This window comes from Ictalurus furcatus, chromosome 11, assembly GCF_023375685.1.
Source record: "Ictalurus furcatus strain D&B chromosome 11, Billie_1.0, whole genome shotgun sequence".
Lineage (NCBI taxonomy): Eukaryota > Metazoa > Chordata > Actinopteri > Siluriformes > Ictaluridae > Ictalurus > Ictalurus furcatus.
In genome coordinates this window covers 3,932,504-3,956,636 of record NC_071265.1, presented here as the reverse complement: position 1 = coordinate 3,956,636, position 24,133 = coordinate 3,932,504, and the positions used below count along the sequence as shown (strand labels likewise).

At 37.6% G+C, this 24,133-nt stretch overlaps 2 protein-coding genes across 2 annotated transcripts; one reads left to right on the top strand and one right to left on the bottom strand.

The window, feature by feature from the left end:
* The first annotated feature begins 1,875 nt into the window (after positions 1-1,875).
* Positions 1,876-8,141, top strand: unc50 (unc-50 homolog (C. elegans)). Its single transcript, XM_053636613.1, has 6 exons — positions 1,876-2,049; positions 3,223-3,503; positions 4,315-4,435; positions 6,012-6,151; positions 7,090-7,197; positions 7,685-8,141. Exons 2-6 carry the CDS (start codon positions 3,224-3,226, stop codon positions 7,819-7,821), a joined length of 786 nt encoding a protein of 261 aa, XP_053492588.1. The 5' UTR covers positions 1,876-2,049; position 3,223; the 3' UTR covers positions 7,822-8,141.
* A 1,458-nt stretch (positions 8,142-9,599) lies between these two features.
* On the bottom strand, positions 9,600-18,738 carry LOC128615127 (GTPase IMAP family member 8-like). Its single transcript, XM_053636985.1, has 5 exons — positions 17,712-18,738; positions 14,186-14,863; positions 13,924-13,974; positions 11,687-12,295; positions 9,600-11,470 (listed from the first exon to the last, which is right to left on the bottom strand). Coding segments are annotated over exons 1-5 (3,210 nt in total). The 5' UTR covers positions 17,713-18,738.
* Between the last annotated feature and the right edge of the window lie 5,395 nt (positions 18,739-24,133).

Genomic DNA, 24,133 nt, shown 5'->3' with positions numbered 1-24,133 from the left:
ATTGGGAGACATATTTTAATGTTAACTATTATAAGTATTTTATAAATTAAATTCCAAAAACATAATATTTACTATTTACTCCCTTTATTGATGTTAGAAGTTTTAATTAGCGGGGTCAGTTCCTGCAAAACACCCTGTAATTCACACCCTGGTGTAATCTCTGCATATTTACTTTAGTAAGATGTTTAGCTTGTGAGTAGCGCCACTGTCCTGACTATACCTGTCTTTAATTTACCTAATCAGTGTGTTTTTTGCCCTTTAACACACTGTTCATGAGGTTAAAACGTGTGAGAGCGGGAACAGAGAACTAAAATGAGTACTACAGGGTACGAAAGGCTGATTTAGATGATCATTCAGCAGTTCTATGGCGCCCCCTGGTGGCTATGTAGCTTTATACACACACAGACATACACACCCACACACACACACACACACACACACACACACACAAACACACACAAACTGTATAAATGTCTGAACTTCTGACTTCACACAATGTCTGTCACTTTAACTGTTTAAATATTATTACAGTCAACATACAATAAGTTACACGTGCGTTATTTGTATATTTATTGTATGTTTGTTTAGTTTTTTCCCCATTTAAATACTTCGGATTTTGTTTGTGTACTACTTTATTCACCAATAAAATAACCAGAATTTGTCCTAAATATACAATACACAAATACACAATTAATAAAATTCAACATGTACATCTTTGCCATGTAATATGTATGGCATTTTTTGAATTAAACCAATGCTAAAATATTAGATGGCATCTACAAAAGGAAGATTAAACTTTAATTCAACTTGAAATAAACAAATAAATAAATAAATATTGGAACAATAAATATATAAACATGGAACAAAATGTAAGCAAATATAGGCTACTCAGATAACAGTCAGGGCACATGGAAAATATACAATACAATATTAGCTGATTCCAAGATTATTAGAAATAGTTAAAAGTAGTAACCAGGGATATTATATTAAAACCTAAAAAGTTAATTTTTTTGCATAAAGTATAGGAAAATTAAATATTTATTAAAAATATGACTAAAATCAGCATTGTCTCTAAATTGATTTCCAATTTACCTTTTAAAAAAAAAAAAATTACTGGAGCTAACTTAATTATGGGGGAAATCAGTGTTTTCACTTGTCTCAGATTTAACTACTTTCGGACTGATTTTTTTGTTTGTTTGTTCGTTTTTGTTTTTGTTTTGGTCAATAAACCATTAATAAATTGCCTGTTCCTGTCATTTTAACCGATGGACACAGTGCATTCATGTGTTTCTGTAAGCTGAACTAAAACTAAAACTAAGGTATATTAAAATGTAAGAAAAATATCTGCTATAGATGTAGAAACTAAAAAAAAAAAAAAAAACTAGTACATCCCAGAACAAAATAACATAAAACTGAAAAGAATATAAAAATCTGAATCTAAACTATAAACTATCATAGAAAAATTATAAATATAAGATGGTTTAGGATTCATGAATTAATTCCGGTTTCAGTGAAGTTTATCAGCTAATATAACAGCCTTCACTGTTTTTCCTGAGACACTCTTAGTATATGGAGGACGAAAATGACTTAAGTATAAATAAATAAATAAATAAATAAATGTAGCCTATAGATAGATAGATAGATAGATAGATAGATAGATAGATAGATAGATAGATAGATAGAAATAAACAAATAAATAAATAGCCCAAATAGAAGTTGACGTATTGAAACGTAGAAAGAAAATCAAGGTATTAATTAAATTATGCCCCTTTTCATGACCAAATTGTATTTGTTTGTTTTTTTTGTTTGTTTGTTTGTAGGCTACAAGTCATTTTTCGTCCTCCATATTAATATGACTACACTTCCTCGAAGCGGCGTGCGTAATGACGCAGCGACGTAATGACGTACGACGCATAGGCTACGTGTTCAGGTCGCGACAGGAAGTGTTTGATCTGAAGGCTGTGATGTGTTGATTTTTGTAGTGCTGGCAAAAGAAAAGAAGAAACCTGAACTGGCTTATTGAGGTTGAGGATATTACCGATGCAACAGGTGTGTAAATGATCTGATTCTTTATAGAAAATATAAAAGTGAAATACGTGCTTTTGAAGGTTTAATGGAGTTTGTCACAGCGCTGTTGTGGTGATGTCAACGCAGGCCTCAGGCTTATGCAGATATTTACACAGTCTATTTCTTATATCTCATCTCAGTAATATATAGGATTTAGAAGAAAAAGCATTTGAAATAAAACGTTCTGCATTCAAGTTTACTTTTGAGTTTTATAAAGGACACTCTTCATATAACCTTGGGTTAGGTTTAGGTTTACTAAGTAATTAATTATATACAGTCATTTCCTGTTTATTGAAGTTCTGAGTACAGAAATATAACCTGATTACACACTTAACACTTCTTAAATTTACAGTATGAAGTACCTGGGTGTTTATATATCTCTCAGGTTGGAAATAAACCACACTGTTTACTTTGTAGGTGGGAGTTCAGCAGCTTTCATGATCACAAACATGAGTGTTTGGTGTTAAAGTATTAAACAGTGTTCTCTCTATCTATCCTAGTGTAGACTGCAGTATTTATACAAATCGAGCTACGTCATGGCATTAACGCCTGTTACAGACACTTTTATTAATATTTTAGCACACGAGAAGATCGCAGAATTGACATGAGTTTATCACACAAACCAGTAACATTCATTTGTTTTTAATAATAAATAAACACAGTAAAATGAATAGAACGGAATAATTTATACCAGAACGCTGTAGAAATCTTGATTCGGATAAGGTGTTGATTGGTTTGCTGTCACCACACTACAGAGAATAAGAAACACGACGGGTAAAGCAGTAATGAAAAGTTTTTAAAAGGTTACTAGGAGACCAAATGATATAGAATGATAAACTAGAGCAACAGCGACAACGTGATAAAATGATCTAAAGTTGGAATATATTAAGACAATGGATGATAACTATAAGATAATAAGTCAAATGAAAGCTCAGACAATAAGAATAAATATTATATAAAGTAAAAGACAGTGTAGATATTGAACAAAAAAAAGCATAAAATGCAATGAGATAAGGAAAATAATAATAATAATAAGCAAATAAACTGTACAATAAAAGTAAGCATCTCACTGCTGCATGAAAACTGAGTAAAGTTATGTCTCCTGCTCTCACTGTTCTGGTTGTAATAATCTCTGTGTGTGTGTGTGTGTGTCAGTATGTTGCCCACCACAGCGTACTCCCCACATAAACAGACCAACGGCAGCCTGAACTCCCGCGATGCCGCTCGGCACACCGCCGGCGCGAAGCGCTACAAGTACCTGCGCCGCCTCGTGCACTTCAAACAGATGGACTTTGAGTTCGCCATGTGGCAGATGTTTTACCTGTTCACCTCGCCGCAGAAAGTGTACCGCAACTTCCACTACCGCAAACAGACCAAAGACCAGTGGGCCCGCGATGACCCCGCCTTCCTGGTGCTGCTCAGCATCTGGCTGTGCGGTCAGTACACACACACATACACACACGGGCACATACACACACACTGATCATCAGTTAAACATTACACCTTAATATTCTGTGAGTTCGATGTGAGAGGAGGCAGTAAGAGGAAGGAATCATATTAGGGTAGAGTCTCATCTCAGACAAATCAGAAGCATCATCGGTACGTCATGATCTTCCTGAGTGAGAGGGCCAAAATCTGCGCCCGACGAGGGCGGAGCTTAGATTCAATCGGATAAATAAATCACAAACTTATGAGGTGTTTTTTTATTTATTTAATTTTTTAAACATTTAAAGTGGCAGTGTAGAAGCAAGAGAACGGGATAGGAGCACACGTACGGTAAGAATAATGATGGTAAGGACATGTACATACCCAAGATAACAAGGCAATTAATGAAATTAATTAGGCAGAAAATTACAGTGTAGATGCAAAGTTTCAGTGCAGTAACACTTTAAAAATCACTTTGCAGACAACGAATATCAGACAATATCTTGGTTGATTCGTTAGATTTGGTGCAACAGGCGAATCATTTTTGCCCAAATGATATATCGTCACCTCCAGAGTTATTGACACCCTTGATTGGGGGAAAAAAAAAGAAGGTTATTAATTATTATTATGATTTATTTATTTATTAGTTATTACTTTTGTAGTTAATTAGTTTTATATCACACTAAAAAAATAAAAGAAAAGAAATATGAGTGAACAAATGACATGGTGAAATGAAGCAGAGTGTGTTTAAGGTGTGTTTAGTGTGTGTATGAGAGTGAAAAGGTTTGTTTTATTATTTAATGCACGTTTTTCTCCCTACAGTTTCCACAGTAGGCTTTGGTCTGGTGTTAGATATGGGGTTTGTGGAGACGCTGAAGCTCTTACTCTGGGTCGTGTTCATCGACTGCATCGGCGTCGGCCTGCTCATCTCCACCCTCATGTGGTGAGTCGGAGCGCACGCAGGAATATCACTAATACCAGCGGTTCTCAAACTCCAGGGGTCTGTTTGATGTTTTACTTTGTGAATTTTTGAAATTCACATTTGAAAGTATACATTTCAGATCTGATGACTACAACACACAGGGCGGGAATGGGGCGGAGCTATGGGCGTGGTTAGACCGCATACTGAATAAATATATAACCGAATCCTGCTACTACATCATGCTACTTCATTTGCATTAATATGAATTCCAATTTATTTTATTAAGACTATTTTGATTTAAAGCTGAACAGTAATGGCTAAAATGATTATTTCGCTTAATACCGAAATCACAATTATTCACAAAATATCAATAATTTGGTGTTGCTTTTACACTGTGTATTACCAGTCCAAAAAGAAATCAGTAAATTCATAGATGAGCCACTAGACAGATCTAGTAACGGGTAAACCATCTGAACGGGAAGCTCGTCATTTAAAGGTGCGCTCAGTGAGTAATTTGTAAACTTCCATTATATTTCTGCAGCTTCAATAAAAAAATCTCATCTCTGTAGACAGCAGGAAAAACATACAGCGCTCAACACCAACATCCAACCAATCAGGAAAAGCAGGTGTCTCTTCTCACCTGTCAATCGGGTTGTCCGTCAATTCAGAAAGCTCTTGTAGCAGTTGTACATGTGTTTAGGGGGGTGGCTTTTGAGGTAAGAGTGAAAGGATGAAATGCATTTTTAAATATTTTATATATTTAAATATTTTAGCTTTCGCTAAACTTAGCCAAAATCACTGACTGTACCTTTAATGCACTTGAGGATGACCTAAGACTGAACTTTAGCCAAGTTTACAGAAATAAGTAAATAATCAGTTATTTGTGACTATTTAATTAAATGAAGCCAGATATTTTGGGCGTAAAATTAAAATATGCTGAATGAATCTGTTTATTTATTTAAATGCTGTGTGTAGCGTCTTTGCACTTGGTGTTTAATTATTAACGTCTGAAAGAATAGTGGAGAATATCCCATTAGGGAGAGTAGGGCACTTTTTTTCGAACGTTTATTATTCAGCGCTATAAAGTGTGCTTACATTTTAAAGGTGCATTAGATACATTTTTTATTAAATTTCTCTGTTATTAGGTTACGTAGGTAGGTTTGACATATGAATGGGTTTGTTTTTGTTTTTTACTTCCTATTCCCGTCCGTGTTCATTAAGCTCCTCCCCCAGGATCTGCAGTGGCCCGTTGAGTAAAATATCCAAAGCATATCTCCAAAGCATTCTGAACCAGAAGGCAGTTTTCCAAACAGGGTTTGTTTTTTTTTAGCCACTTATTACACGTCTGCTGAGGCCATGGCTCAAAGCATTATTTTTATCATGTTTTTACATATTTTCAAAGTTATTCGTGCAAGTCAGAAATCACCTATTGCACCTTTAAACGTTAATACTGTAATATCATGAACCGGGCCTTAAAGCTGAGAGAGGTATCCAAACAGAGATCCGATCATGATCCAGATCACATCATCAACACAGTATCATGTTTAATAACTGAGTGTGTGTGTGTGTGTGTGTGTGTGTGTGTGTTTATATGTAGGATTGTCAGTAATAAATACCTGATGAAGCAACCCAGCAGGGATTACGATGTGGAATGGGGCTACGCTTTCGACGTGCATCTGAACGCCTTCTACCCTCTGCTGGTCATCTTACACTTCCTCCAGCTGTTCTTCATCAACCGTGAGTCTTCCTTCATACTCCCTCTCCCTTGTCAATCATAGGGATGCAAGCCAATCACGGGCATCTGTTAGATCACGTGGAAGGCGGTAGATGGCACTTTCTTCCGAGTGTGTTACACCACCCTGTGACATTGCAGGTTTGGGATGGGGCGGGGGTGGCATTTGGATGGTTTCAGGTTTCAGAGGAAGCAAGTGTTAGCCTTGGTAGCTGATGTACGATAGGAGAGAGCTGGCTGGAGGGTGGAAAAATATCCAAGAGAAAATGGCGTAGGGAAATGTAATAGTGTGTGTGGAAATATCGTATTGTAGAGTCTGATCAGGAATTTCCCCTCGTGGATCAATAAAGTACATGTATCCATCCATCCGTCTATCTGTCGATCTATCTAGTCCTCTTTTGTTGAATGTAAATGAATCATTTTACTGATTGTTATAGCTAGCCTTAATTTATCACGATGTGTAATATGGGATTATTTTTTCAGATCTAAGATTTTTTTTTTTTTATCAGGAGTTTAATACAGTGTTTGATTTTATGTTTTGGGATTGAACTTTTTTTTTTTATTTTATTTGGACTTATTGACGATAATATGTTTGACATGACCGTCACTGTATGCAGTAAATTTTGCACTTCCAAGAGTTTATTTATTTTACAATAGAGGTGATAATAGTGTGATTTAATCCAGCAGTTACAGGAAGTTCGGAGACGTGCCGACGTGAAACTGAAAACCTTATTGCGAGCACCGCTGGATCTTACCATTATCACAGAGCGAGCAGTAGAGGGCGCTGTTTTATTTTAGCGTATACAGTACAACAGAGTGATGCATTTCTTTCTTCAGTTCTTATTTTAAAGCAGACAGAATTTAGAGAGTCGACATAGTCAGTAATCTTCAGATGAGAATGATCTCTCCCTGTGTAGTGTAAACGAGTGTGTTTGTGTTTCAGACATTGTGGTGATCAACTCCGACTGGTTCGTGGGATATTTCGTGGGCAACACCATGTGGCTGATCGCCATCGGATACTACATATACATCACATTCCTCGGCTACAGCGGTAAGTGTGTGTGTGTGTGTGTGAGAGACTCGATTATAGCAAATGTGTGTGTTTCTTATCCGTATGTGTCTATGTAAATTACAATGTGCGTTACAAATGTTAGAGAAAACTCAAAATAAGCGGGTAAATATAATTAAAATGCGACGTTTAAAAATTGTTTCCTTACGTTTATATCAGTAACAATTATTTATTATGACACGTCAAGAGTTTTTAATCTGTTTACAGTTATGTTTAATGTTATGGAACATCCACAAAACACGTTACTTCCCGGTTTCACTCGTGCGTCTGAAACGCTACAAAGCACTGACACTGGAGACTCCTTCTGTAAAGTTTAAATAAACTTGTCCTTCTAGAAAACCTTTCCATATCAATGATTGTACTTATTAAACTTTGTTAAATAACATCTTGTTTATGACGGTAATGCTAGATTTCTAGATGCACGTAATGATATGAACTTTAACCTCCTGTCCCCTGCTGTGTGTTTCAGCTCTACCTTTTCTGAAGAACACGGCGGTTCTGCTCTACCCGTTCGCTCTGCTCGCACTCCTCTACGTTCTCTCCGTCACACTGGGCTGGAACTTCACTAAAGGCCTCTGCTGGTTCTATAAATACAGAGTGCAGTAGAGGACACGCCTTTAACAGCACTTTCAGTGTGGATTCTTCTTCTCTCAGAGACTCACACATTCTCACTGTCACTTCCTGGACTTTTGTATACTTTGTAAATAAACCGTTTGTAGTTAAGACAAGAGAGAAAGAGTGTGGGAAATGTTTATAATGTGATTTTTTTTTTTTTTTTTTTTTAAAGCTTGATTTATTTAACTGGTATGATTCGGTGAAAAGCTGAGGTTTGAATGCAGACTTTAACGTGTTGATGATGGAACGTGCTTGAGGATATTTCATGCTCCTTGCTCAGAACAAGTCTAATAAACAGGTTTTTACACGTATACCGTTCATTTATTTATTTGTATTTGTTTTTGTATCACTCCTCATTACACGATCAATAATCTGATGTCTGAACAATACATTAAATCTGCAAACAATTCAACGTGATATGAAATACTTTTTGGTTAGGAACCATTCAGATTCTAAGTAAAGGAATCATGATGAAAACAGCAGGAGGAATAGGCTCCTCTCCATGGTCTCCCAAAAAGACCTATTTTTGTGTATACAACATGTCTCTTTTTTTCTGAAAGCTGCAGGCAAAGCAACATGCACATTTAAAGCAGGGACATGATGACATACAGCCTCAGTGGTATCAGAAGTGAAGACAGTATCCCAATACTTTTGAAGCTAGACAGTGTTCCAATACTTTCAGAACTATAGAGTACCTCAATACTTTTGGAGCTAGACTGTTTCTCAATACTTTTGAAACTGGACTGTGCTCCAATACTTTTGGAGTTAGAGCACAAGTGTACAAGGTAAGAAGAATTAGAAGAGTTTGGTAGTATGTGATGACTCTGTTGAAGGTCTCACCGGTGGTTAGAAACGGTGAAACAGAACTTGGTCAGATTTGTCCATGAAAAGTCTCTTGAAGAAGAGCAGAGTGTAGGCCTTGTGTTATTCTTTACTCTCATAACAAAATAAAGCTGCAAACACTGAACTGTCCCATGTGTTTTAGAAACTCGACACCCCGTTGCTGTTGATTATCGCATGTGTCAGTCCCTCCAGGATTCTGCAATCGCAGAAATGAACGCAGAATCAAGCAAACCCCGCGGTATTCAGAGGAGTTTGCGATTTTTCAAAATTACTGCAGATTTTGCACAGATTTGGACCAAGACGCGTCATGTGATGTCATCACAACGCGCATTCAGTCAAAGCCCTCTTTGTTTCATGTGTGTCGAACACGAGTACAGCAAACATCAGTGCGAAAGTGCAATTTCTCCAAACTCAAATTGTTTTTTTAAAAAAAAAAAAGCTACAGCAAAATCAGGCATTTTTGGCAATAACAAAACAATAACAAAAAACTCACACAAATCACTCCGTACAGGATTTCGCAGATTACATACTGAAGGTAAAAAGGTATTTAAAGTAAAATCAAAAGTACAGTGACTTATAAAATAATATAAAGAACTGGAACCCATCAGCATCAATAATGTGAAGCTCCGCAACCGATTGTGTAATTTGTGTAGCGTGTAAACGTACACTAAACACAATTATGTGCCATGTAAGATTTATAAATGCAGGAAACAAGAACATTAAATGAAACATGAAAACACTGTACATGACTGAAACCTGATGTACGGTTATGTTTGGAAAATACGATCTGACCTCTCCTGTCCACGTACACTACAATCAGTTCTAATCAGCTTAAAGTAAGCAATGATGTTTTAAAAACCTGGATTCTTTTTCCAAACTCTTTTGTCCTTTTGTGAATATAAACATCAAAACGTATCATTAAGCTTTTATTGGATAATGCATTTCTTTCCTTTGCTCTCATCTAACTCTTTTTTTGTGCGTTCGTACTGAGCTTTGAGACGGGCATAATGTTTTTTTTGCTTCTCAGTCAATTCTTTAATTTGTTTTTTATACTCATCTTTATATTTGGTCTCCATTTCTTTCTGTTTCTTCTCGTAGTCATTTTTAATTTTCTTGCAGGCTCGGTCTTCTTTTTCTTTTCTTCCTTTATCTGCTTTCTGTGTCTTTTTGATCTCCTCTTGCCTTGCTGCTTCCATCTCCTCTTTCAGTCTCAGTATCAGCTTCAGCATGTCCTCTTGCATTCTCTTCAGATTCTGCATCTCTTCTTGTCTTCTTTTATTGTCCTCTTGGATTTTTTTATTCCACTCTTCTTTCCTTACATTTTCCCGTTCCTCATACTCCTGCTTTATTTTGTTTGTGTTTTCCATATGCTCTTTCTGTATTTGCTCTCTTTTCTTCTTTTCTCTCTTTTGCCACTCATTTCTGTCTTGTTCTCTTTCCTTTTCAAAGTTTTTCTTCATTCGCTCCAGATGTTCCTCCTGTGCTCTCAGTTCTTCAGCATGTCTCTCTCTTGTTCTCCTGTATTCATCATCTCTCTCTCTCGTCTGTTCTGTCCATTGTGTTTCTCGTTCTCTCAGTTTCCTTTCAATATCTTCCTTCAATTCATTTTCTGCCTCCATTTTTCTCTTCCAGTTTTCTGTCTCTTCTTCCCGTTCCTTTATTCTCTTTTGTTCTTCCTCATTTCTCTTTTTAATCTCTTCCTGCTGTTTGATTTTTAGATCTGTAATTGCTTGCTTTTGTTGCTTCTCAAACTGTTCCTTAATCTCTTTCTCTCTCTCTGCCCTTTTTCTGTCCTCCTCATCTCTTTCAGCTTGCTGTTGGAGAAATTTAGCTTTTTCGTTTTCCATTTCTTTCCTCATCTCATCCAGCATACGTTTATTTTCTGCAGTTTGTCGTGTTTTTTCTTCTTCTCTTCTTTGGTTCACTTGTAACCATTTCTCGTTCTCTTCTTTTTCCTTCTCCTCATATTCTCGCCTCAATGCTTCTTCCCTCTGCTTAAACATGTTTTCCCTTTTATATCTTTCCTCTTCTAACGTCTGTCTCTCATTCTCCATAGTAGTCCTCATCTGTTCCAGTTCTTCTTCATATCTGGCCTTCAGAGCCTCTTTTTCAGCTTGCATCTTCTCCTCTCTCTCATTCAGTATCTTCTTTTGTTTCTGTTGTATAGACATCTCCGACATCTCGAACATCTCATTAGTAAAATAATCGTCCCTGTTGAACTTTATCATTTCTTCAATCATTTGGAGAAGCTGACTGACTTGGGTGGTGTCTTTTGCATTGTTATTAAACAAGTGAACTCTTCCACCACAGTCCCTGATTAGCCTGTTCACGTGTTCCTGGTTACTGGTTCTGATATGATCTTCGAGTGTTGTATTTTTCAAACGATCCCCTCCAGTAAACAGCACTATGCTGTACTTCGCAGCCTCAGCACCAAACATCATCCTAATCAGATTCAGTGTTTGCTTCTCTTCATCAGTAAACCTTCCCACACTCAGCACAATGATGAAGGCATGGGGTCCTGGTGCCAGCACTGAGAAGCATTTCCTAATTTCTTCTATTACCTCTTCATTTGAAAATGTGGAGTCAAAGAGTCCTGGAGTGTCCACAACAGCTACTGATTTGCCCTGCACTTCTCCAATTCCCTTCTGGCACATTTTCGTCACAGAATGAAAGCTCAGGTTACTCTCAAATTCTTTTCTTCCTAGAATGGTGTTTCCTGTTGCACTCTTCCCATTTCCTGTTTTCCCAATCAGTAATATTCTCAGACAATTGGAGCCAGAGATTTCACCCTCAGCACCTGAAAGTAGTTAATTAATATTTATTAAGTAAGTCTCATTTCAGATTTAATAATTCATTCTGATATTAATATTGAGAAATATTGAAACTAGCAACTTTGGTCTATGGAAGGACTTCAATGTGAATCAGTGTCTGGCTTAAGTAAATATGTTTATACAATCCACGAATGTCCCAGACATTACATGATTTATGTTTACACAGGTAATAAACTACTCACATTCTTCCTGAAGTTTTGCTTGAAGCTGCTTCTTCATTTCAGACAGTTCTTCCTCTAGTGGTCGTTTAGCTCCATCTTTCTGTGCCTCAATAAACATTGGGAGAGTATAAATCTTGTTCATATTTGTTACTCTGTCTAACAGTTCTGACACCTGCTTACGTCTCCTGTTCCCCTCCCCCTCCAAGATCATATATCTGTCCCCAAACAATCTAAGATGTTCTTCCATCTCAGAACTTTGGTTTACAATGTTAACTGCAGCAGCTTCATTAAAGTCCTTGTTGGTAAAAAGAACTATACTATGATCACAGAAGCTTGAACTAAAGGTCATCTGAATCATCTCTATTTCTCCTTTGTTATCATCAGTGAGAGGAACAGGAATGATGAACAGAAAAGCATGGACAGGATTATCAACAGGGATACAGTGGAGAATCTTATCCATCACTTCCTCATCTGAGAGATGAGTGTTGTAGAGAGCTGGCATCACCGCCAGCCTGAGAACGTGTCCACAGACTAATCCAGTCTCCACATTTCTCTGGTCCAATATGAGATCTGATATGGAGGCCTTTAGTTCTTCATCGCTTCCACACAGCACCAAGTTCAACACTGGCACTGAAATGGAAAGGAAATGTGAAAATAAACATATTCGGTCTCTGTCTGTTAAACCGATCAGTATTTATGACTGATGTGCTGTAGATCTTTGTAAAAAAAAAATTTTAAATAAAAATAAAAAAAAATTGCAAAATAGATTTTATAGTTTTGTATGAAGCTCTGATGTGAAACTGTACATTTCTTTTTCAAATTCATAGACGATAGGTGGGTCATTTTTTTAATCAAATTCTGAGTTTTTAGGCAAAAACCCAAATACTGAAAGTAATTGTGAAAACTTCGGGCTGTAAGTTGTTATTATGACATATTAAAAAACAAAATATGTTTTTTAGGTTCTTGTATAACAAGACATGTAATTATAATAAGCCAATTTATGCCATATATACTCACCGGTCACTTTATTAGGAACACCTGTACATTCATGTAGTTATCTAGTCAGCCAATCGTGTGGCAGCAGCACAATGCATAAAATCATGCAGATACAGGTCAAGAGTTTCAGTTAATGTTCACATCAAACATCTGAATGAAGAAAGCATGATCTCTGTGACTTTAATTGTGGCATGGTTGTTGGTGCCAGATGGGCTGGTTTGTGTATTTCAGAATCTGCTGATCTCCTGGGATTTTCACACACAACAGTCTCTAGAGCTTACACGGAATGGTGCGAAGAACAAAAAACATTGAGTGATCTACAGTTCTTTGGGTGAAAAATCCTTGTTTATGAGAGAGGTCAAAGGAAAATAACCAGACTGGTTAAACAGACAGGAAGGATATAGTAACAGTTACTATATCCTTCCTGTCTGCTCAACCAGTCTGGTTATTGTGAGTGAACAAAGGAAAATAACCAGACATGAAGGATATAGTAACTCATATAATCATTCCTTACAACCGTGATGAGGAGAAAAGAATCTCAGCATGCACAAAACATCGAAGGATGAGTTGGAGGAGTTACGACAGCAGAAGACCATGTCAGGTTCCACTTCTGTCAGCCAAGAACAGGATCTGAGGCTATCAGGGGCACACACTCACCCAAACTGGACAGTTGAAGATTGGTGGGTGGGGGGTTACGAAAATCACCTGTTTTTTTTTTTTTTCCAGTCTTCATCTGTCCACATTCTGTGTAAACTCTAGAGACTGTAGTGTATGAAATTCCCAGGAGATCAGCAGTTTCTGCCCATCTGGAAATAACATTCATACCAGGGTAATAAAAGCCACAGAGATCACACCTTTTCTTCATTCTGATCTGTTCCTAATAAATTGGACAGTGAGTGTACACAGTGAATGTAAAAAAGTCTACATACCTCCGTTTTTCCTGATGTAAAAAAGGACACCAAGATAAATCAACTCAACATTTAATGTGAACCAACAAAATTTTGTAACAAGTGTCTTTGTGTGATTTGAAGTGCAAACTGTGATTTCTCTCTCAGTCACTATTTTCCTTTCCACGTTTGTTTAGTTTTACTTTCACACTTTAAGACATTTTAAAAGTTTGTACTTTAAAAACATAAATAAACTGACTACAGAAACTGTACTCTATTAATCTGTTTAAATTAGTTGTTGCCCTTTGAAATAATTTTTGCATCTCTACCACCTCTTTATTTATTAACAATTAGCAGCGCATATTAAATACTCACGCCTTGCTGAGTGTTCTCCAAACTTTCGCTCTGGGAGCAATGCACTTAAACCTTGAATTAAATGAATAAACAAGGTAAAACATTAATAAACTGGTGTTACATTTTTATCAGTAAACATTCTAATGACAAGTAAAACAGATGGATTTACAAAGCTCTCAGTTGAATGGCTAAGCGATTATAAACTATATACACTTTAATACTTACAAAAGGCAAAGTGGACTTTAGGGAATTAATGTTCCTTCAACTTTAAATGAACACTTACCAATTCTACTCAAGGCACCTCCCACTGAAGTTGATGTGCTCTTCTCCTTTGTGTCATCTGGAAAATCTGATGTTTTCCTCTCTCCCGGTCTGGCAAGGTCTTCATCAGTGTGGAAAGATTCCTCAGGCGCATCCTTAAAACTCTTACATACAAGATAATTTCCTCCATTCTCTTTGACCACTCTTCTGATTTCATCAAAAAGCTGACGACACGAATTCTTATTTTTCTCTAGTTGTTTATATTTACGATACCTATCACAACATTCCTTTATTAACCTTTGAGAAGCGTCGGACTTTCCTCCAGACGTGGCTGTACCAATCACAAAGGCATAGTTTGGAGCTTGCTCACTGAAGCGGTTTAATAACAATCCCAGGTGGTTCTTGTCCTCCTCTGTGAAGCTGTGAGGCTGTATCACAAGTAAAAAAGCATGAGGTCCTGGAGCAGAAAGATTTACACACTCTTCCAGTTCCTCAGGTTTTAGTGGAGGGTTAAACAAATGAGCCGCGTTGATGATGGTGATGTCTGTTTCTTGCACATGTCCTCTGGCGCTCTTACTGTGCTGCTTTACTGAATGTGGAGGATCTTCAGTCTCAAATGCAGCTCTTCCCAGGATAAAATTTCCTACCGTGCTGGTGTGTTGGAGACTCTTCCCCAACAGAACAATCCTCAGCTCAGACACTGTAACAATGACATCAAAAATACATACACTTCGAGATATTAACTATTAATGTGCCACATTCTGACTTAAAGTTTGAGAAATGGCAATAGAAAACACCTATATAAACAAACAAACAACCAAATGAATATAAACTACAGTATGAACAGGATGCATGACACTGACAAGTTTTTAATATGAAGTGAATCAATTATTTTTAATTAGTAGAAAAGGGTTTCACCAAATCAGGCAGATTGGTTCCTTACATTTTTTTTGTTTGTTTATTTATTTTACTGAACCTTTTTCAGTTTGCATAATGATTGGAAAAATTTGCTGATCATTTCTGTGACAGGTGGGGGTGTGGGAGAATGAACAAATTAACATGGGTGCGTCTTAACAAGCTGTTTCTCTGTTTTCCTCTCTCTCCCCTGTTTTCCTGGTTTTCTTTTTTTCCAAGAGAAACAATAAAGGTTCAGTGACATGAATTGGGCATGCAGAGTGCAAATAAAAAGCTTTATTAAAGAGAGGCAGGCAGACAAATCCAAACGTAGATAGGGCTGCACAATTAATCGAATATCGATCCTGATTACGATTCTGAGTGACCACGATTACATGAACATGATCGACTGCAATATTGATGTTTAAAATTCGTCCTCCACTCATCGAAAACTTCGCTGCAGATCAAATCAAACGCTTCCTAAACTTACAGCCAGTCACCATAGAGCGGCGCAGGGATGATGTTATATTATATGCCAAAACCCGGAAACGAGCTAGCAACCTTCGGTTCCATCCCAAAGTCAACTGGTTTTTTGAATGGGATTTTGGTTAAAAGCCTGAAATAAGGTCTGTGGTGAACACAAGCTCAAAATATTTTCACTTTTTATTCTAGGACATAAAATACGCCAGTAAAACCCCACTCATGATTTTTTTTTTTTTTTAAAAAAAAAGCTTTTACGTGTATTGAAAAAGGCGGTTGCTAACTGTCACGTAATGAGGCTTTAGGACGGATGCAAGTGCAGAGAAGAGAAGCAGACAAATCCAAAACGTGAGAAAATAGCATGGTCAAAAACAGGCAAAAGGTCACGTGATCGGCAAACGGGCATAAACAAGGCTAAACAAGAATCCAACCACGAGGTCGAGAATAGGATCAAATCTATGAGACGTGAAACTATGAGCAAAGGCTTGGTACACAGAAAACTCACGCAATACTTCGCACCGAACAAAGAGACACAAGGGGTTTAAATGACAAACAAAATTAACTAATGATGACACATAAAATAAACAATGACAATACAGGGGCAGAGACAGGACAGAAATCATAACAAATGCACATGTAGAAAGTAAACAGAGTAGGGATGTCACGATATCAAAAATCTAGTAGTCGGTACCGATACCACCAAAAGTACATGATACTCGATACTACGGTGTAATGTAGAAGAATTGCCATTCAGAGCCTGCTAATCTCTTCCTCGCCTAGAAGCTCCTCCTTAAGCACCTTCTGCACTACATTGGCTGCCCATCTGGGTTACCTTCAATAATGACTTTGAGCAGGTGGCCAGGACTGACAGGGAAATGTCCAAGCTGGGGCACCGCTAACTTAACCCCCATCGTGTGTACAGAGTGAGCCAGGGCATTTAAACCAGACAGTCAAGGACCCAGTTGTTGGTGCCATAAAGACGCAGGGAAATGCTTTTCCAAATGGCTCATTATAACCCCATGGCAGGGCACTCGGTGTTGTGTCTTGCTGCAAGTGTCAGTTGGTCTATCCATAGGCCACTCCAAACATGCCATTGTGCCTTCTAGGGCTCATTGACATCCCTTATGAATGAACTGGCACTCTGTGAGAGTGAAGTGCCTCTGTGAATGATCTTCTTGGAATTAAAGTGATCCACACCGGCGTTTACCATCCACAAATGGACAGATCAGTGGAGCAGATAAGAACATTAGCAATATGTCCGTACACAAGGATAGTCATAATTAAGATAAATGGTTAGAAGCCCTATTATTTGTAGTCTGCGAGGTTAACCAGGCCATGGAGTTTTCCCCTTTTGAATTATTATACGTGCAAAAGTTCCCAAGTGTGCTGGACATGGACCTGCAAGCAGAGCTCTGTACATGGGTTACTTATCGTGGGAGAATTTGAGCCAGGCTCAAGAGAAGCAACAATGGGTTTATATTAGGCACTCCCAATTAAGACAATTTGTAGATAAAGTCCTTCTATTGCTTCCCAGCTCTAGCTCTAAATTACTAAGTGCCACTGCAACGGACATCTGAAGTCACATGGTGAATGGAAAGTCAAATATGAGGTTTTGCACACAGTCGGGAGAACGCATGGCAGATATACCTCCTCAGACAATGGAGGGAGGCGGTCCCTGTTCCTCTGGTGTTGGCATTGACAGAGAGAGATGAGTTGGGACCAGAGTGTACAAAAACTGCTGATTCTACTTTGATCTCAGTTGGAGACCATCTCTCACTGTCCCAGAGGGCAGAGGTTTCCAAGTTGCAATACGAATGTTCAGATGTGTTTTTTCTCCCCTACCCCAGATGCACAAACCTCATAGAATACCACAGAGAGACTGCTCTCTGTGTGGTTGTACGCATCATGCCGTATTGCTTACCCCAGCATGAAAGAGTGAAAATTGTCAACAATTTAACATTTGAAATAACACCAACTTACATGATCCTCTCACTTTTTTCTCCTGACAATAGCGCTTTTCTGTTGTGCCAGTCAAGAGAATAAATGTGAATGAATGTGAATAAACGTGTTGTATTAGTTTTTGGAAAATTGGTTTAACTGTGAAATAATTTTAAAATACTGTTTGCTTCAATACTCATGGCATGTGTTTTTAAAATGGATGTAGCTTCACTTACTTCTGGGAGGTGGGCTCTTACTTTGTGTCCTACTCCTGTACTTTGCAGGATCTGTGTAGAAATCAGATAATGCAAAAATAAGATCAGTTTACTCAACATATCAGAGTGAGAATTAAGGGGTGTACAAATGATAAATAACCATTCTTCCACCAAGTAATGTAGTTCTTCAGCAACATTTAGCAGAATGGTTGCCAAGCAACACAGATGCAGCAACACACTGCAATTATAAACGCTTTATACTCAGTTATACTCCAGTCCAGTAGGTGGTGTTAATGCACCTTTCAGCTTGATATCAACCACCTTTATTGAAAGAGGAAGAGCTTAAATCAAATGTCTGAGCGACACATTTGACCATGACTGTGTCCAAAATCGCGTATTGTGGCAGTGCGTACTGCATTCGAGGGAGTACCTACTGCACAACTGCATAGAACGTACTAATCAGAATGTGTGTGTAGTATGAATACAATCCAGGACATACATCTGCCATGTTGGCATTGTCACGTGACCTTCAACATCCTCAGACATAAAATTCTTAAAGGGACCAGCAGATAAAAGCAACCGCACTATCGGCAAAATGCACATTAGGAAAGTTAACTCAATTAGCAATGTAATGTGGGCGGGGTCCTTGTGCCCGATGCTTCCTGGGATAGGCCCCAGGTTGCCCCGCGACCCTGAAAAGGAGTAAGTGGTTGAAGATGGATGGATGGATGGATGGATGTGGGCGGGGTTAACATGCTGAGGTAAATTAGTTGCCGTTAGCTTGGCCAGCTAAGGCATGATGGAGATCACAAAAACAGTTTCAAACACTGTGACAACTGTTTTCTTGTTAAAACCTTCAACAAGTTAACAATTTATTCGGGTATTGTTAAACAAGTCCTGTTTAACCAAGGTTTGATACTTAAAGAGAGCCGACGCTGTCTGCCACATTTTTTCTGAGCTCATCCGCACCAGTCCCGTTGCATTATGGGATTTTTGACTCGCGTAGTGTCCATCGGTTGCATACTCCAAAATATCGCCGGAAGCAGTACGCCATCCAGATATTTCTCACCTATGGTTTCTCACCTACTGAGAATTCTGACATACTACCCCCTCAGGCGTATTGCTTTTCACCTACTGTGTAGTAGGGTAGTACGTGATAGGGGGTGTAAGGGGTTTTAATATAGAGGGGAGTTTTGATATGAAGGGGGATTTTAATATTAGGGGGTTTGGTATGAAGTGGGGTTTGATATGAAGGGGGTTTTAATATAAGGGGGTTTAACATGAAGGGGGTTTTAATACAAGGGGGTTTAATCATTCATCTGGCTTAATGTTTTATAGCATATCTTTAAACTTGGTCAATTTTTTAAATGTAAAAGAGTAAATATAAAAACTTTTTGCCTGTACAGATAGGGTAAAATTGGGGAAGATGTCCCCTTAAGAGCAATGTTCATTTACTGGTAAACTCGTTTAGCGTGTAGAGGATCATTAGGCATCACCCAACGTACTATTGTGGGAATCAAATGGAAACCATTAAGAATTTAGTTATAACAGCACAGAAATGGAAATTACGAAATGGGGATATTTTGCCCCACCATTGGGGCAAGATGCCTCCGGGGGCTGTCATCTGATCTTTAAAGAACATATTATGTACAGGTGAAATTAATCCTAATAATTTTGTTTTTGGGAAAAAAAAATTGTCATCACTTGACGATCTTGACATTGACTACGTTTACATGGACAGCAGTAATGTAATTATCGACCTTACTCTGAGTGAGATAATAATGTGATTAAGGCGTTTACATGAGTCACTTTTAGAATACTCCTGTCATGTTCCCGTTTTACATGTTTTAGAACATAATTAGATTAACAACCCGCGTCATTACATCACCGCGCCACGCCGTCCCTCCAGAATTTCACGTATCAACATACAGTTTGTCTTCGTTATGGTACCGTTTACAGTTTTGGGTGTTTTTATTTATTTTATTTTTTTTTACGAATGCTTTAAGTGCAGTTAATTATTTGTCATGCTATACGTGCTAATAGACAACTGCTTGAAGCCGTGGGCTGCGTCCTAAACCGCGTACTTACCGTCTATATAGTAGCCGAGATACATGTATTTTTCCCCACTACAGGCCTATAGTAGGAAAGTACGCGGTTTGTGACGCAGCCGAACTCTCTTGTTCGCCGTAAAAGGTAAAACTGCTATGTGTGATCGTGTCCTGTCGCAAAATGCGGTGAAAACTCTCACACAACGTTAATAGTGTGATTAAGGTGTTTACATGTCTGTAATACACGTCCATAATGCGACTAAAACAGGAGTACTCCACACGTCTTAATTCGATTATTGCTTACTTCGAGTATGACCTTAATTAGATTAAGGTAATTAAAAATTGCTGTTTACATGGTAGTTTCTTAATCAGAGTATGGTCTTAATCGGGTTAAGAGTGGATTATTGTTGTCCATGTAAACGCACTGACTGTCATTAGAATAAATGTATGCCTGTTGAAATTGAGTATTTCATAATAACAGATCAAAGTACAGAAGCACAGTTACACAGACAGTGCGTTTACATGGACAACAATAATCCACTATTAACCCGATTAAGACGATACTCTGATTAAGAAACTACCATGTAAACAGCTATTTTGAATTACCTTAATCCGATTAAGGTCATACTCGAAGTAAACACAAATCGAATTAAGACATGTGGAGTACTCCTGTTTTAGTCGTGTTATCGTACACACCTTAGCTTTTCACAAAACTGCGCTACGAACCCGTTTCACTTTTCCAAGCAGAATAACAGACTCATAATAACACCACACATCGCTCAGTTACAGGACATATCTTGCGAACCAATCGGAAATTTACAATTAAATTGCAACGAAATTCATTTAATTAAGGAAAAGTTTGATCCTTACCATACGCCATTCTCTATTGCGCAGGGTCAAAAGTGAAAGCTGAAAGTTACCTGTAACTCACCTGTAAGTTACCTGTAACTCACCTGTAAATTACCTGTAACTCACCTGTAAATTACCTGTAACAAAATGCCTTATCTCCCCACAGAGCGAGATGGGTGAAACATGGGGCGGGGTTAGCGCCAAATGGGTGGGACTTTAGCTTCAAGTGGGCTGTACAAACCTCCAGAGGACTTTGATTGGTTACTGTAGTGTCTCATGTAAATTAAGCTGGGGGAGGGGGGTTCCCCCAGAGGCAAAACGGCTTCTTGACGGAGTTAAACGGGTAAACTTGCAGTTTTTAAATGCTAAATATTGACACACTGAATTCCCAGATTATGTCGAATCAACAAAAAAAGAAGTGTATTTTATTTGTTAGCTGGCTTTTTTATCCGTTTTATAATTTGCTTTCTGTGTCTCCACCTTTCTTGGCCAGAATCCCTATGGGATCAATTTTCCGTCAAAAGTATTGCGGTCACGGATCGAAAAATAATTAAAATAATAATAATTAATAATAATTAATTCTGCATCGCACACAAAATCGTTTACCTTGGTTATATTGCTGTATTTTTATGCTGTCTGACATTTTATGCTCATGTTTTCTTTTTTTGAACGGTTGCTTTTCCAAATGCTGCAGCTCGAGTTTCATGTAAATGAGGATGGGCTTTAGCGTCACCATTGGTCCACTACAACTCCTCCTCTAGCCAATCAATCGAAGAGGAGAGTTGACGTCACTCCCCTGCGACTCATAGCTGTTGTGTTGACTGGTGAAGAAAGTTGGACATAACATCAATATAACATAAATATATTGTTAGTGTGTGACAGAAGACATGTCCGTTTTGTAGATTTTATCTTAGGTGCAAGGAATTAAATGATGGCTTTAAATTGTTTTGATAATTTCAGAACATTTTGTGTATATTCACAGGCAGTGCTAAGGCTGCTTTTAGAGAGGCTTTTATCACGACCACAGGAAGCCATACAGCGCGTGCCTCTGGACCTGGATTATTTATATTTTATCTGCACAAATAGCATGATATTGATGCCAGCAATATATATACGTTATTAATCAGACAGAGTGATAGCAGTCTGTCTGATTAATAACATTTAACATGTGGAATCATGCAGGTATAATTAGGGGGAAAACATTATATGGTGCATTCAGGATGTATTCATTCACTTTTTATGATGTCATCTTGTGGTAAAATGTATTTTTTCCATAATTCCACAATGTACACTCAGACCGCTATGACAACACACATTTTTGCACACTTATTAAAAATAAAAACCGAAATACCACATCGATATAATTCAATTTTATTTGTACAGCACTTTTTACAATGGTCATTGTCTCAAAGCAGCTTTACAGAAACATATAAACACAGGATAGAGATTTTAAGTGTGTGAATTTATCCCTATTGAGTGAGCTGGTGGTGAGGGAAAACTCCCTGAGATGATATGAGGAAGAAACCTTGAGAGGAACCAGACTCAGAAGGGAATCCGTCCTCATCTGGGTAACAACGGATAGTGTGAAGATAAAAGAAAGTTCATTATGGTTTTTATATGAAGTCTGTTTGTTGAACTAGTCCACTGTTCACTAAAGGAGATCTGAGTGCAAAACTGCATGTTGTTATAGCAGTCTCAGGGCCTTTGAAGCAACCGTAGTCCCAGCAACCACAGCGAGAATGTCCATGTGGAATTGGAGTAGATGAGAGCTCCATCCAGAGGTAGGGCATCAGGATGGATCAGGCAGGTCCGGAGAGCAGAAAGGATCAGGATCACTTGAACCTCCATAAAATCGTGTGGCTCGGCAGAAGGAAAGAGGGAGAGATCGTTAAGTATTAAAGTATTTAAGGCAGGCCCTTTGTTATGACACTTTAACTCAAGAACAATCTTATTTGTCCTTCAAATGTTCAAAACTATTATCACTTCATCATAAATAGGGTACTGAGCATAGATAGGTGAGGGTAAACCAGAAAAACCCTCATTACGGCTTTATTGCCGTGGTGACGACTTGATACTGATTTCGAAGCACTAGTCGCAGGGGAGTGACGTCAACTCCCCTCTTCGATTGATTGGCTAGAGGAGGAGTTGTAGTGGACCAATGGCAATGGTGACGCTAAAGCCCGTCCTCATTTACATGAAACTCGAACTGCAGCATTTGGAGAAACAAGCGTTCAAAAAAAGAAAATATGAGCAGAAAATGTCAGAGAGCACAAAAACACAGCAATATAACCAAGCTAAACGATTTTGTCCGCGATTCAGAAAACTTTGAATTCATGTTTCAGTTTTGTGCAATATCATTTTGCATGTGTTTTTAAATGTTTGATTCACACTTACTATTATTTTGATCCGTGACCGCAATACTTCTGAGGGAAAATTGATCCCATACTATGACAGAGCCATTATGTTGATTTTGGCAACAGTAACTTAACAGTAATTAAATGTCAACTCTGCTGCCAGGTATTTACTGTTTTAATTTTTTTCTACATTTAATTTTTTAATAGAAAAAATAAAATTTTACATTGTATAATTAGTCTATTATTCAATTAAAGCACCACATTTCATGTGGAACTAATTATTTAACATTAACAAAAAACACACACAATACACAAGATCAATCTCATAGGCCAAAAGTTTGAAAACATATCCTAAGCATGTCTAGTTGATATACTGTATGACAATTTTTCACAGCTTTCTTTGCTCATATTTACCAAGGGTGCTAATATTAGTGGCGGGTAGTGTATCTGTATCTTTTTAATGTCAAGTTTGGTATTTTGGTACACATATTTTCGTTGGTTTAGGCCTTTAGTTTCATCCTCAGTTGTGTCTTTTCCACTTTATTCATGGAATCGACAAATCACATTTTAATAACAGGGAAAAAAAATCCAGATTCATCATCAACATACTTTAGTATTGTATGAATGCAGTAGACCGAGTAAAACTGTTAATTCATTCATTCATTCATTTCTTACAGAAAGTACAATATGGATTTAAAAATCTTTAACACTCTCTAAATCCAGATCTTTAATAATTGCCATAACATAATTGTATTTTAAGTTTGTGTCAAATTACCATATACAGTGGGTTCAGAAAGTATTCAGGCCCCTTCACTTTTTGCACACTGTTATATTATAGATTTTTATAGATTTAACTTAATATAAACTATTTTTATTTTTTTGCCCATTGTTCTACATGCAATAATCCATAATGGCAAAACAAAATCATGTTTTTATAGATGTTTTACAAATTTCTTAAAAATCAAACATACATTTAGATAGTATCCTTAGCTTGGGCTATCCCCCACTGTCCTAACACATTCATGCATGTTTTTAATTGGCTACGTTAAACTGCCTGAAAGTGTGATTGAGTGTGTGAATGTGTGTGTTATTAATTTCAGTCACAGGGCCCCACCTTGAGATGATATCTCTCACTTTGTATCCAGTTTCACTAGAATTAATTCATCATGAATTAATGAATTAAAGTCTTTAG